General features: G+C 47.1%; 1 protein-coding gene across 1 annotated transcript; it reads left to right on the top strand.

Annotated features, from left to right (window-relative positions):
- The first annotated feature begins 9,816 nt into the window (after positions 1-9,816).
- On the top strand, positions 9,817-14,718 carry TPRG1L (tumor protein p63 regulated 1 like). The gene is made up of 5 exons (XM_028740981.2): positions 9,817-10,134; positions 10,939-11,030; positions 11,813-11,989; positions 12,321-12,474; positions 13,277-14,718. The coding sequence occupies exons 1-5, from the start codon at positions 9,892-9,894 to the stop codon at positions 13,469-13,471; spliced, it is 861 nt and encodes a 286-aa protein (XP_028596814.2). The 5' UTR covers positions 9,817-9,891; the 3' UTR covers positions 13,472-14,718.
- Positions 14,719-15,012: the final 294 nt, after the last annotated feature.

Here is a 15,012-nt window from a genome sequence, read left to right as displayed (position 1 = left end):
ATGCTGGCCACATGACCCGGAAGTTGTATGCCGGCTCCCTCAGCCAATAAAGCGAGATGAGCACTGCAACCCCAGAGTTGGCCACGACTGGACCTAATGGTCAGGGGTCCTTTTACCTTTATAGTTAGGAAAGTGATGGTGGGTACACTACAAAGTGTGGAATGAGCAGATTATTAATGGGAATATGTATAACAACATATCGGTCACTCAATAAAGAAGAGGCGTTGTCTAATCTCTGCATTAGCTTTGTGCCAACCTTCAGGATGAATGCTCCACAAACAGGCCACCTGGAGAAGAACCACACCTTCTGATGGCTCAGGGAAATCATGGGGAACCTGTATGCGCTCACAGGATCAGTAGCATCCTCTTGGGGACTGATTGCCAAGCCATTCTAGCTGACAGAGATCCAGGCCAGCTGTGAGGAGCACCAAAGCCAAAATCATCGGAAACAGAACACGGCATCAGGAAAGTCCGTTTACAATGCTTTGAAAATAAGCCCCTGCAACGGCTGGATTTGTGCCTCCATGTCGATGATGTTCATTCCAGATGCTTCCAGCTATGGTCTCTCGCGGGGCTGGAAGAAATGCAGTTGTGTCTTTGTGACAGGGCTTAAATGAATTACAAATATTTTTTTTGCAGTGGAAGAAGAACCAATGCAGACGCAAAACAAAGTTAACAACAGGGAGAGAGAAATAACTTGCAAACCCGTTCTGGGATAAAGGCATTTCCTGTTAAAACTGTTTAGCGATTGGCTCCCCCTTGTGTGCCTGGAATAGAGGAGCAACTAGGAAAAGGTGCTTCACGTAAGACAAATTCCCTACGGGGGAAGTCGATATCCCACAAAGGAATGGGTATGACTCACGTCTGCTTAGTGGTGGGTGTAGGGCGTGGGCGTTCAGCGGGAGGAAGAGATTCTCAGCCAGATTCAAGGAGCCCCTTTTGGGTGTATTCAGAAGGATACAATGCAAGGGTTTTAAGAACCCTTATTGTGGAAAAATAGGAAATTAGTACTGGGAAATGACATTTCGAAGGGAGAAGGGGACCGAATTTGGAGGAATGTGGCCCAGTATATGATTGGTGTAAATATGGAAGAGAACCTTTACAAAATAAATATTGGTATTTGAGGCTTCTATACAGTTGAAAGGTATGTATAACATATAATGCGACTGTGCTTTGTTGCGAATTCCCACTCCCTCACAGCGAGTCCCTAATCTAAGCTCACGAACTGCTATCCGCCACTTATTTACCCAGCTCCTGGCAGCCATTGATGAGATCGCACCTAAGCGCCCTCTGCGACCCCACAGAAACCGGGCTCCCTGGTTTACCGAGGAGCTCCGGAAAATGAAGCGGGACCTCAGACGGCTAGAGCGAGTATGGCGGGGTGCCCGTGATGGAGCCTCAAGAACATCTTATAGGGCTTTTATGAAAACCTACGAGATGGTGGTGAAGGCTGCTAAGAAGTCATACTTCTCGGCCTCCATTGCATCCTCTAGCTCTCGCCCAGCGCAATTATTTAGTATAATCAGGTCTTTAATGTCCCTTGAGGGACAGCCAAATTTAAATAACAATTTGACACACAGCTGTGAGGCATTTGCGAGCTTTTTTGCGGAGAAGGTCTTGTTGCTCCGCCATGACCTCCCTGCCAATTTGGATACAATAAAGGAACTGGAGGCCCCTCGACTGTCCTCGGGTCCAGTATTGGACCACTTCGACCGGATATCCCCAGCCGATGTGGACAGACTCCTCCGAGCTGGAAAGCCCACCACCTGTCCTCTTGACCCGTGCCCGTCTTGGCTGATTAGAGCGTGTCCAGATGAGGTGCAGGCCCTCCTGGGGGATATCATCAATTTGTCCCTTGGCACGGGGACATTCCCAGGGGAACTGAAGGAGGCAGTGGTGCGCCCGCTCTTAAAGAAAACATCATTAGATCCTTTAGATCTATCCAATTACCGCCTGGTTTCAAATCTTCCGTTCCTGGGTAAGGTGATTGAGAGAGCGGTTGCTGAACAGCTTGGTGGGTTTCTGGATGAAACATCGGCTCTGGATCCATTCCAGTCTGGCTTCCGCGCTGGTCATGGGACCGAGACGGCTCTGGTTGCCCTAACAGATGATCTTTGTAGACAGCTGGATCGAGGCGGGTCGGGGCTGCTGATTCTTCTAGATCTGTCAGCAGCTTTCGACATGGTCGATCATGAACTTCTGGACCACCGCCTTGCTGACGTGGGGATCCAGGGCACAGTCCTTCAATGGCTGCGCTTGTTTCTCTCTGGTCAGGGACAGAGGGTGGTGCTTGGGGGGGAATTGTCATCGCGCCACTCCTTGGTGTGTGGAGTACCTCAGGGTGCGATACTCTCCCCGATGCTTTTCAACATCTTTATGCGCCCCCTCGCCCAGCTTGTTCGGAGTTTTGGGCTGGGTTGCCATCAGTATGCCGATGACACCCAACTCTATCTATTGATGGATGGCCATCCTGACTCGGCCCCAGACACACTGACCAGATGTTTGGAAGCTGTGGCTGGATGGTTACGTGGGAGCCGGTTGAAGCTAAATCCTTCGAAGACAGAGGTCCTGTGGCTGGGACAGGGCGATATGGGATTGGGGGGCAACTCCCATCTCTTGAGGGGGAACAATTAGTGCCAGCACCGTCCGTTAAGAGCTTAGGTGTAATCTTCGACACCTCCCTTTCCATGGAGGTGCAGATTGCAGCTATAACAAAGGCAGCATTTTTCCATCTCCGCCAAGCTAAGCAGTTGGCTCCTTAACTCTCTCGCCCTGACCTAGCCACTGTAATCCACGTGACGGTCACCTCCAGACTGGATTATTGTAACTCGCTCTACGTGGGGCTGCCCTTGAGACTGACCCAGAAACTCCAGCGTGTGCAGAATGCTGCAGCGAGACTCCTTACGAGGTCTTCGCTGCAAGATCACATTCACCCGGTGCTATACCAGCTGCACTGGCCCCCGGTGGAGTACAGGATCAGGTTTAAGGTGCTGGTTTTAACCTTTAAAGCCCTATACGGCCTAGGACCCTCGTACCTACGGGACCGCCTCTCCTGGTATGCCCCACAGAGAAACTTACAGTCTTCAAATAAAAACATCTTGAAGGTCCCAGGCCACAGAGAAGTTAGGCTGGCCTCAACTAGAGCCAGGGCTTTTTCGGCTGTGGCTCCGATCTGGTGGAACACTCTGTCACAAGAGACCAGGGCCCTGCGGGACTTGACATCTTTCCGCAGGGCCTGCAAGACAGAGCTGTTCCACCAGGCCTTTGGCCAGGGCACAGCCTGACTCCCTCCCTCGGCAATCTTCGCGGAGCTCTGGCCCAATGGTTGCCAGTGGCCTGAATTAATTAATTTTATAATGAATGATTTTAGAGTGTTGTTTATGCTGTACTTTTGTACTGTTTTATTGTTGTTAGCCGCCCTGAGCCCGGCTTCGGCTGGGGAGGGCGGGATATAAATAAAATTTATTATTATTATTATTATTATTATTATTATTATTATTATTATTATTTCAAAGAGCTGCATACACAAACCTTCTACTGATTTAAATCCATTTGCTTTCTCCTGCACATAAAATGGAAGGTGCCTGTTTGAGATTACAGTGGCCAGAGATGAAGGAGGTCAAAGACCATTGAAATTTTTAAAGTTTGATAGCAAATGAACTTTTTGCTTTCATCGATGATCACTGAACATTCGAGGAGGTAGAGCACAGTTGAAGAGGGGGCACATTTTGCTGCAGATCCCCCTTGTGTTTCTCTGCCTACCAAACGTGCCATCACATATATTGCTATGGTCACTTCCAGACAAGCCTGTTTATATTCATCCTTGTGGAGTGGTGGACTTGCACAAAGTTTGCAGAAGTTGATTAGGCAACATCAACCCTTTATCAAACATTCATTCTGATTTGTCTGCAGGGAAGCTTTGCGGCATTGCACCAATCTACTGTTATCCCAAACTTCCCAGAGCAGTTGCCTATCACACAAAGTTTGGGGGGGGGGGGCAAGTTTCTTACACAAGAGTGACAAGCCAGTTTTATGTTGTGAACAGCCCTGAGATCTATAGATGAAGGGCAGCAAACAAATACAGTGGTACCTCAGGTTAAGAACTTAATTCATTCCAGAGGTCTGTTTTTAACCTGAAACGGTTCTTAACCTGAGGCGTGCTTTCGCTAATGTGGCCTTCTGCTGCCACTGCGCCGCTGGCGCACAATTTCTCTTCTTATCCTGGGGCAAAGTTCTTAACCTGGAGCAATCACTTCCTGGTTAGCAGAGTTTGTAACCCGAAGCATCTATAGCCCGAAGCATTTGTAACCCGAGGTACCACTGTAAATAATAACTGTGCCGCCTGAATTTGCTGGTGACTGAATCCCACCACAAAATTGCAACAGTCTAGGCAACGTCCTATGAGAGGCACAGGATCCGACCTTCTTTGGCATCTGCTCTCCAGAGTTGGGGAAGTCACACCTGTTTTGTTTGCTCTCACTCAAGTTGTTTATTGACAGGAGCGAGCCAGCGGTCAATCACACAAAGCAAGTGGATTTAACTCTTCATTAGGAAATACAGGATCTGAACAGGAATGCCAGGCCTAATGAGCACCGCAGTGCATCTGTGGTAGGTCTTGCCCCCATGAAGCAGGAGGGTGTGATGCAGAGCCAGGAGGGGTCATGGCTTGGGAGAGTACCAAGATAGGGAGCTGTGGAGGGCTGCCTTTACCCATCCATTCCTGACCTGACACTCTCCAGACCTGGTTTAGAGTGAATAAATGGTTATGTTGCAATAAATTGGGTACCCTTTTTAAGTTACTGCAAGGCTTAAATGGGTACGCCTCTGGAATGTGCCTCTCGCACAGCTGCAGTGGCGTAGCATGGGGGGTGCAGGGGGGGCGGCCGCACCGGGCGCAACATCTGGGGTTAGGGCAAATCCACGGGTTGGGGGCGCAAATCCATGGGTTAGGGGGCGCAAATTACTTGCCTTGCCCCGGGTGCTGACAATCCACGCTACACCACTGCACAGCTGCATACTTATTGCATTTCAGCACACATTTAAAACTCTCCTGCAATTGTTTTTTCCCAAAGTTGGGAGGTCCAACACAACATGCAGTGATCTCCTCCCCCTATTACAATGCAATTGGCAGGCCAGCCCTCCACGTTTACTCAGGAGTAATTCTCGCTGAGTTCAAAGGGACTTACTTCCTAATCAGTAACCTCAAGGGTCGCTGCTTTGTTTTAAAGCTATGTCAACTTCCTTCTGTTTCTGTCTGTTGCAATACAGACAGGCAGCATTGCCATTTTGGAACAGGTAGCTGGGTAGACATTTGGAAGAATTTCATTCAGCTAAGACATAGCTATCCTGTTTCTCCATCCCTCAGAGGATGCCTAAAGCATATTTTCTATAACTAAATTAAAAAAAAAACATGATGAAAAGACAAATATCCAATAAAACAGGAGGAATGTAATCAATGGGCTTAAAACCCAGTGACTGTTTGATGTTCTTGCTCAGTTTCTGTTTCCATGGGCTTAGACTCTTCCGCATTGAAACCACAACCACCCTGCCTTGAACATTTTATTGGGCACCAATTGCTAGCCCCTCCATAGGCGCCGACTCCATGGGGCTTGAGGGGGCCCGAGCCCCCTCAAAAAATCGTTTGGGGGGGCTCTGCCCCCCCAATAATCTCCGGCGCCCCTCCAGCAGAGCGCCATCGCCGCCCCTCCCCCAGCCCAAAATGCACAGGGAGGGGCGGGCTGCATGCCTCCTGCCCTCCCTCCCGAGCAAAAGCTCCACCCAATTTCCTTTGGAGCTGATTAATAGGCGCAGCACGCTCTCCCCTATTCGCTCACGAGGAGGCGGCGCCACTTTATTTGCATATTCATGAGCTTATTTATTATTCATGAGCTTTCCCGGGCCCCCCCAATATTTTTTATAAGTCCGCGTCCCTGAGCCCCTCCTGCCACATGCCAGCCAAAATCAATGCTCTCCTTAGATAGAGCTCTTGGACTGAATTTTTTGAAATCATGTCACTAGATGGCAGCACTTACCTGTAATCACATCAGGGCAGGTGAGGCAGGACATATTAAACTGCAGAGTTGTCACCTGAAGAACTCCCAAATAAGGAACACATTGTGAGACCCTAAGAAAACAACATATTGCTTGTGTCACAATGTTAAGAGTCGTCAAAGTCAGACCCCAGCTGGAGGCCTGTGTCCAGTTCTGGGCACCACCGTTTAATTCTTCTTCTTCTTCTTCTTCTTCTTCTTCTTCTTCTTCTTCTTCTTCTTCTTCTTCTTCTGTGATCACTCGTAGCCAAGTAAGATTGTCTTCCATGAAAAGGGTCTTAACAGTGTGTCTGTAAGTGACTGTGGAGGCCAATTCTGGATCCACACGTCCTTCCACAGTGGGGACATAGGTTTCTGGGTGGGAGTTGATCACAGTGAGGGTTTGCCAAGCATGCCTTCCTCTTAGCACATTTCTTCCTTGCGTCCTGAGTTCAAGTGTCTTCAAAGCCCATGACACCTTTGGTAAAGGCTGTTCTCGAATTGGAGCGCTCGCAGGTCAGTGTTTCCCAGTTATCAGTGCTTATACTACATTTTTTTAGATTTGCCTTGAGAGCATCTTACAACCTCTTTTGTTGTCCACTGGTATTTCACTTTCCATTCTTGAGCTGGGAATAGAATAGTTGCTTTGGAAGACAATAATCAGGCATCTGAACATGACGACCAGTCCAACAAAGCTGATGTTGAAGAAACATTGCTTCAACACTGGCGATCTTTGCTTCTTCCTGTACACTGAAATTAGTTTGCCTGTCTTCCCAAGTGATGTGTAAACATTTCCAGACACCATTCATGAAATCTTTCGAGGAGTTGGGAGATGGCGTTTATAAGTGGCCCATGTTTCACAAGTGTACAGTAAAATTGATGGTACAGTAGCTTTGTAAATAAGCATTTTGGTTTCCCTGTGAATGTCCCATTCCTCAAACACTCTGCGTTCCAATCAGCAGAAAGCTGCACTCGCATAGCTCTCAGGCAAGGCTGGATTTCATCATTGAGGTTGGTCCTTGTGGAAGGATAACTGCCCAGGTAGGAAAAGTAATCAACACTTTCCAATGTTACACCATTAAGTTGGGTTTGTGGCACTGAAGAGGGGTTGTTTTGTGCTTGTTGGTGCAGCACTTTTGTTTTTTGGATATTGACCAATGGGTCAAGTTTTCCGTAAGCTTCTGTAAAGATATTTAGGATGTTTAAGTTTAAGGATATGGACAAGCTGAAACGTGTGCGTAGGAGAGCAACCAAGATGATCAAGGGTCTGGAACGGTTGAAAAAGCTGGGTATGTTTAGCCTGGAAAACAGGAGACTGAGAGGAAATATGATAGCCATCTCAAGGGCTGTCACATGGAAGGTGGAGCAACCTTGTTTTCTGCTGCTTCTGATGGCATGATCCAAACCAATGGATTCAAATTGCAAAAAAGGAGATTCCAACTAAACCGTAGGAATAGACATAGCTTTCTGAGGGTAAGAGCTGTTCAACAGTGAAACGGACTCCCTCAGAAGGTGGTAAAAAGGTAAAGGGACCCCTAACTGTTAAGTCCAGTTGCAGACGACTCTGGGGTTGTGGCGCTCATCTCGCTTTACTGGCCAAGGGAGCCGGCGTTTGTCCGCAGACAGAAGAGTTTGGATTTGATATCCCGCCTTTCACTCCCCTTCAGGAGTCTCAAAGCAGCTAACATTCTCCTTTCCCTTCCTCCCCCACAACAAACACTCTGTGAGGTGAGTGGGGCTGAGAGACTTCAAAGAAGTGTGACTGGCCCAAGGTCACCCAGCAACTGCATGTGGAGGAGCGGAGACGCGAACCCGGTTCCCCAGATTACGAGACTACCGCGCTTAACCACTACACCACACTGGCTCTGGGTCATGTGGCAAGCATGACTAAGCCGCTTCTGGAGAACCAGAGCAGTGCACGGAAACGCTGTTTACCTTCCCACCGGAGTGGTATCTACTTATCTACTTGTACTGCTGGGTTGGCAGGAGCAGGGATCGAGAAACGGGAGTTCACCCCATTGCGGGGATTCGAACCGCCGACCTTAGACTCCTTCATTGCAGGTTTTAAAGCAGAGGTTGGATGCCCACCTGTCAGGGATTCTTTAGCCAAAACCATACCTATGGGACTAGCTAGGTTTTTGTCCCAGGTGAAGCCCCCAGAGGGGTGCCATTGAGGCTCTCGGACTCTGTGTGTGTCTACGGAAATGCACATGGGGTTTGTGTGCCAAACTAGGTCTTTGACCCGGGTGGAATAACGCCTAGTTTCATCCCTTCTTTAGCTAAATGATTTGTGTATTGCAGGGGGTTGGACTAGGTGTGTCTTTCTTATTTATTTATTTATTTATTTATTTATTTATTTGAAGTGTTTATAGCCTACTCTTTATTGAACATTTTCAATCCCAGAAAAAGGAACATAATAAAAATAAAGAGAAAAGTGATATACATGTATTTCAATTGTTTTTAAAAGCACTTGATATATCTATCTAACTACTGGATGACATCGTAGAAGAACGTTGCCTCAGGAGAGTGAGGAAAATTCTCAGGGATGATTCATACCCTGGCCGGCACTTTCTTGATCTCCTGCCCTCAGGCAGAAGATATAGAAGCATGATTAGTCGCACCAACAGGGTAAAAAACAGCTTCTATCCATGGGCTGTTAGGCTGCTGAATGAAAAGATAACAACAGGGCAACTGACTTTTGGGTTTGGTGGGTGCGCGTCAGTAAACAAGGGGAATTAAGATAAGGTTTCCAAAAAAATTTAAATGAATCAGGGGACACTTTTCAACTTCAATGGATTTTGTATTGGGACTGATTTCTAAATCCAGGGACTGTCCCCAGGAAACGGGAACGTCTGGTAACCTTAAATTAAGACTAAGAGAGCTGAGTGGGGGTGCTCGTGTAATCTCACTGTATACAAGTTGTACAAGTGACAATAAAGTATTTCAGTCTACGTGGTGTACAATGTAAAAATAACAGTGAACGTTCTCACTAAAACAAAAACACGAAACGCAAACAATACAACAGTAGGAGAGGATGTTAAAAACCAATAAAAACAGGAGCTCCGGGTATTCAGAAAAATCAAAACCTAGGCATTGGTTTTAGTGAAGCATAGATGTAGATGGTGAAATCAGAAGGGAGCTGAACGCCTGCAGCACTTAACAGTGGCTGTTGCAAGGGCAGTTCAGCAAGCATAAGACTGCAACATCCTCTGTTGTTCTTTTCCAGGTACTGTACTATGCTGTGAGCAATGCTTAAACATTGCCTTGCTTACTGCCATCACAGGGGTTCACCCCCTAAGTCCCAGGTCTGGTCCCTGACGTCTCAAGGTCTGGGATGCTCCTAGAGCTGGAAGGGTCATCTCGTCCAACCCCCCTGCAATGCAGGAATCTCAACGAAGGCATTCGTGACAGGTGGCCACCCTGGCTTGGCAACCCCAATCGCGAACAACCAAAACAGCCCTCCTGGATCAGGGCAAAGGTTGCCCACCTAAGTCCAGCAACCTGCTTCTCACAGCGACCAACCACCTGCCGGTTACGGGATGCCAGCAAGCAGGTGCTGAGCGCAGCAGCAACTCGCCTAGCGCTGAGCATCCCCAGCAGCTGATACACGTGGAACGTTGGAGGAAGCCGACCCGGAAGTTGCACCTTCGTCCTCCACGGGTGTTGAGTCTACATTTCCCCCTCCGCGTGAGTCTACGGGCTGCCGAGTCCCCGCCCCCTCAGGACGGCCGTTGGGCGGCGCGCGCGGGGGGGAAAGAGGAAAGAGGCTGCCGTTGCCGCCGCCGCCGCCGCGCAGGCGCAGAAGGCGCTGCTGTGAGGCGGCCGCCAGAGAGGCCTGGCGCGCTAGGCGCCGGTGTGGGCGATGCTGCAGATGCGGGACTCGGTGGAAGGCGTCGAGCCGGGCTCCTGCGAGGGCTCCCGGGGGGCGGCGCTGCTGGTGCCCGCGGCCGAGGCCGACGTGCCCTTCACGCCGACGGGGGAGCTGCCGCCCAGCTCGCCCTCCGCCTCGCTGTTGGCGCAGGCGCCGCCCAGGCAGACCCTGCGGCCCCTCAGCGTCCGAAACCCCACCCGGGGGGGCCGCCTCAAGGAGTACTTCGTCTTCCGGGTGAGGAGGGGGGGAGGGAGCGGCGGAGGCCACGCCCACCTCTCTCGCGCCCGGGAGCTTCTCTGCGGGTAGACTGCCCCTGTAGCTGGAGGCTCTCTTTGGAGGAAGAGGAGAGAGAAACGGGCGTGCGATTCTGGGCGCGGTTAGGGGGATATTCTAGTGGGAAACCGTGGCTTGGAGGCTCCGGAGCAGAAATGGAAGAGGGTCGCCGAATCGTACGAGTTGGAAGGGACCCTGAGGGTCATCCAGTCCAACCCCCTTGCAGTGCAGGAATACGCAGCTGTCTCACACGGGGATCGAACCTGCGCCCTTGGTATCGCCAGCAGTTGAGCTATCCAAGGACACATAATTTTGGATGGCGGCCTGGGGATATTCGGTGGGGTGGGGTTGTTAGACTGTAGTTATGGAGAGAAGATGACAGAGAGAAATTTACTTTTGAAAGGAAAATATTTTTGGGTAGGCCGCCCCCGTGGCTAGAGGCTCTTGTTTGGGAGGGCAGAAGAGAGGAGACCAAAGGACACATAATTTTGGGCGGTGAGGAATATTTAGCAGCCAGTAGATTGCAACTGTGGTGAGAAGACAGACAAGAGAAGGAAATCAATTTTCAAGAGAAAGAACGTCATTCAAGGGGTAGACTGCCCCTGTGGTTGGAAGCTCTGGGAAGCAGACAGGAGAAAGGGGCATGTAATTTTTTTGGTGGGGGGGAATATCCTGGGGTAGACTGCAATTGTGTATGGGGCCTTCTGTGAGATGTCAGTATTACTCTAACTGGGGAAAATTTATTTCCATTTTGTTTTAATTTAGCCAGGAACAATAGAGCAGGCAGTGAACGAGATACGAGTGGTGGTAATGCCCACTGAAGATGGAGAAGTGCAGAGTGTATGGCTGCTGACTGAGTAAGTAGCAGATCTGATATGCAGTTTCAGTGCAGTTTCCCTCCTTTCATTCTTTCCAACAAAACCGCTGAAACTTAGGAGTGGTGGTTCAATTAACATCAGAAAAGCAAGCCAAACTGCATGCAGAAGATCTTGTGATCTGGCAGGAGAAGTCTTTACAAAGTTCTTGACTGCAACCTCTTTAAAAGAAGCACTTGACCATGCCACCCCCAGGCCTCCCAAAAGCAGGGTGAGATGTAAACAGAATGACCAGCCGCAGGAACCAGACTGACTTGTTTTGATCCAGGCAGTAAGGCAGGGGTGGGAAACCACAAGCCCAGAGGCCAAAGGTGACTCTGCAGGCCTCTCCATTTGACCCTCAGGACTCCCACAAGCCCCGCTCCTTGCATGTTCTTGCCTGGCTAGAATTTTTATTGACCTAAGATCTGGACAGGGGTAGAGTACACAGACCTATTGACTTTTGCAGAGCTGGAATGTATGGTTCATGGATAAGGATCATATCCATTGCTCTGCCCACTTTTGCCTCTGCCCTAGAAGGTGCAAGGGTGGCCCACAAGCAGTGATTTAGAAGAGGTACTGGTGAATTATCTCTCCATACTTCTTGATTACAGCATTAGCTAACCATGCCACAAACCTTTTAGTGTGTATCTAACTGCAGTAAAAAACTGGGATGGGCATGCGTACGAATAATTTATTTCTTAAAAGCCTTCCTCACTTTATCCTTTGTGTTTAGGGAGATAAACCATGCTAACTCATCTTTATTTATTTTTTCCCCTTTCCAGAATTGATCACTGGAACAATGAGAAGGAGCGCTTGGTTCTCATTACTGATTGGTCCCTTTTGATCTGTAAATATGACTTCATCAGCCTGCAGTGCCAGCAAGTGACCAGAATATCACTTAACGCCGTTGATACAATTTCCATTGGTGAATTTGAGTTTCCTCCTAAATCACTGAACAAGTGGGTTCTGATTCTGTTTCCTGTTCTTTGTTTTGTCTATCTTGTAAATCCCACTGCATTATAGAAGACTTGCAGTTGTTAGCTCCTGTCTTCTAGTAGATATGGAATTTAGAAGCTTTTTGCTTAAGCTTCTAGCTTCCGGATCTCCATTTAAGCTCCTCATGCATCTTTAATTACTACAAAAACTATCAGGTTTCACAGTGTAACATATTTTTATATAGGTTGTGTGTCATTGCTTTCCCATAAAACAGTTTAAATGGTTGCAGGGCTCACAGAAACTGCATGACTGAAGGGGGAGCTTGAGTGAGCATACAATCTTTCCCTTTTTCAGACGAGAAGGCTTTGGAATCAGAGTCCAGTGGGATAAACAAAGCCGTGCCTCCTTCATAAATAGATGGAACCCATGGTCCACCAATGTGCCATATGCCACCTTCACAGAACATCCGATGGCTGATGCTGATGAAAAGATTGCATCTCTTTGTCAAGTAAGGTGTTGCCATATGTGCGTTCTTTGGGTGACTTTAGTCAAGGTCAAGTTCTTTAGGTAGAAATCATAACAGAACTTTAATAAGGTACCACTGTACATAAGACAAACCAGCATCCTACACTTTGTCCTTTCTGAGGGTTTGATGGAAGTGTCAAGGCTTGGTTTGGAGGGGAAGGAGCTGGGATTGATTTTAGCTGCCTTAATATTGTTCTCCATTGCTACTGACCCCTTCTCCACTGGCCTTTTAAAAAATAATGTGTCTTCTCTTTGGTTTTCTTAGCACAAAATCCACACATCTAAGCATACATGCAAAGGACAGTTGTTTGATTTACTTCCAAAAAAGGTTGACAAGAGTTTGCAGTAGACAACTTGATGCCAACTGAAAGGTCTTGAGACTTTCAAATATATATATTTGTAGGTACATCTAAGGTTCTGGACCCATCCTGTGAGGGTCATTCTTTTATACTGCAGATACTCTTGCTATGCCAACAAACTGCTCTTGAGAGTCCTCATGGTTTCAAAAGTAACTTGCCATATGGCACTGAGGGATGCTGTTTGAGAAACAAGCCCTATTCCAAAGTCCCATTGGCTGTGCTATTTGTATGGCTTCTTACATCCTTCTGTTATGGAGTTAGAATGAAACCTGTTATTTCATGGCACACTTCTGGTGAGGGGTTTAAAAAAGCGCTTGAGCCATTTGCAGTTAGTTGTTCACGGATACAGAAGTTCTGCAGTGTTGGTTTACTGACTATCGTGACTTCAGTATAATTAACAGGTATGGTTTGTGTTTGTTTTTTAAGTTGGAGAACTTCAAAACTCAACTGATCCAAGCTGTGAAAAAGGCCCACAAGGAGTGCCCTCTGCCTGGGAGGGCAAATGGAGTTCTGCTGCTGGAGCGCCCTCTTCTCATTGAGACCTATGTGGGATTAATGTCTTTCATCAATAATGAGGCCAAGTTGGGCTATTCAATGACAAGAGGCAAAATTGGATTTTAAAAGTCTGCTTCCCAAAAAAGGGTGGAGAGATCACTGCCTATCAACTCCCTGGAAGAAGAGAGAGAGAGAAGAACATATAGAGGAGTTTCCAGCTCATCTAACAAGTCTTGCTTGTCATAAAATTGATTTGGTGAGTCAAATAAATATTCCAGTGAAAAGTTCTTTCCCTCCGTCAGTGTGTCTCAAGTAAGCCACCTGTATATTTTGAAGCATGGTTTCATTTTAACTCTTATCAGTAAACATATTACTTTTGCAAGTGTCATATTTACGTATGCTTGAGGTTCTGTTTTGCAGGGATAAAAGTTCTCTCTTCATTTAAAGAGAGCACCTGTCGGTTTGACAGGTTGTGAACTGTTTTGCTAATGTGATTATTTTGTCAGAACCCAAGTTATTTTCTGTTAATCTTTGGAGACTGCACATTTGAGTGGAAATGTGGTTGAGTGATGGTAGTTGCCTTTAATAACCTTCTATAGTCAGATGCAAATGCATCTAGCTACAGCTTCTCGTTGCAGTCAGATATCCAAAGAAGTCTCACTGTGAACACACAAGCAGCAGTGTCTGATTTTTTATATTAACTTTTGCCACATGGGATCAAGTTTTTTTTTTTAATCTTACAAGAAAAGGGAATTTTTGATTAGCTTTCTACTTTGTTTTAATCTAAACTAGATGAATAGCACCAAAGTACCTCTCTAATAAGAGGGCTAGGAGAAAAGACTATGGACATTTCCTTAAAACTAGACAAACCTGTATCTCTTAAAAGTCAAGTATATAGAGACTTTCTGCTCTATTGCATGAATAATGTTCTGTGGCTGGGATCCAAAGGGCCATGTGAGGTTTATGCATAAGGATTTATCGGAAACTCCTCATATCCTTCCTCCAAAAAGGTACCCCAAAAGGTCACGGATCTTTCCAGGTGGCATTCGATGAGATAAGATGCTGCCAGAAGGGAGGAAATAGCAACCATGCCAGCCCTCCCAGTGCCTGCACATGAGCTTTGGCTCCTGGCCTGTGTCACCTCTGCTGGTTGAATCTTTCTATGCTTACTGAAAGTTTGTCACTAATATGCAAGAAATCCTGCTTTGGTACTGGTAATCCAATGTTTTATAGTGCTTATTTCTCTGAACCATTTTTTTCTCTCTCTGAAAATTTGTGTCAAAGTATATGGTGCTGGAATGGAACTGAATGCATGACCTTTTTTGTCTTAAGCAAGGTATATTTAAGCTTAATAAACTTGAAGTAAATGTGAATCTTAACTGTTATTTATTCCTTGTGGCAGGTTCAAAGGTCAGGCAGGGAGGAGCAAACAATTGTTTAATGGAAGGGAAACAAGTAAAACGTAAAACACACACACTTTTTACATTGGGTGCTGCCAGTGGCCTTGTTACACTATTTTGTATACCAAAGAAAAGCATTTTTAACCTAAAGCCCTTATCATAATTTATTAGACCAGCTAACATAATTACAAAATGGTGTGCAGGGTTGTGCTGACAGACCTCTTTGTCCAACTATATTATAAAAATAGGGGGGAGGGGCAGAATTGG

Source organism: Podarcis muralis, chromosome 7 (assembly GCF_964188315.1).
Source record: "Podarcis muralis chromosome 7, rPodMur119.hap1.1, whole genome shotgun sequence".
Taxonomy (NCBI): Eukaryota; Metazoa; Chordata; class Lepidosauria; order Squamata; family Lacertidae; genus Podarcis; species Podarcis muralis.
Note: the sequence above shows the minus strand (reverse complement) of the source record. Positions and strands in the feature narration are given on the sequence as shown.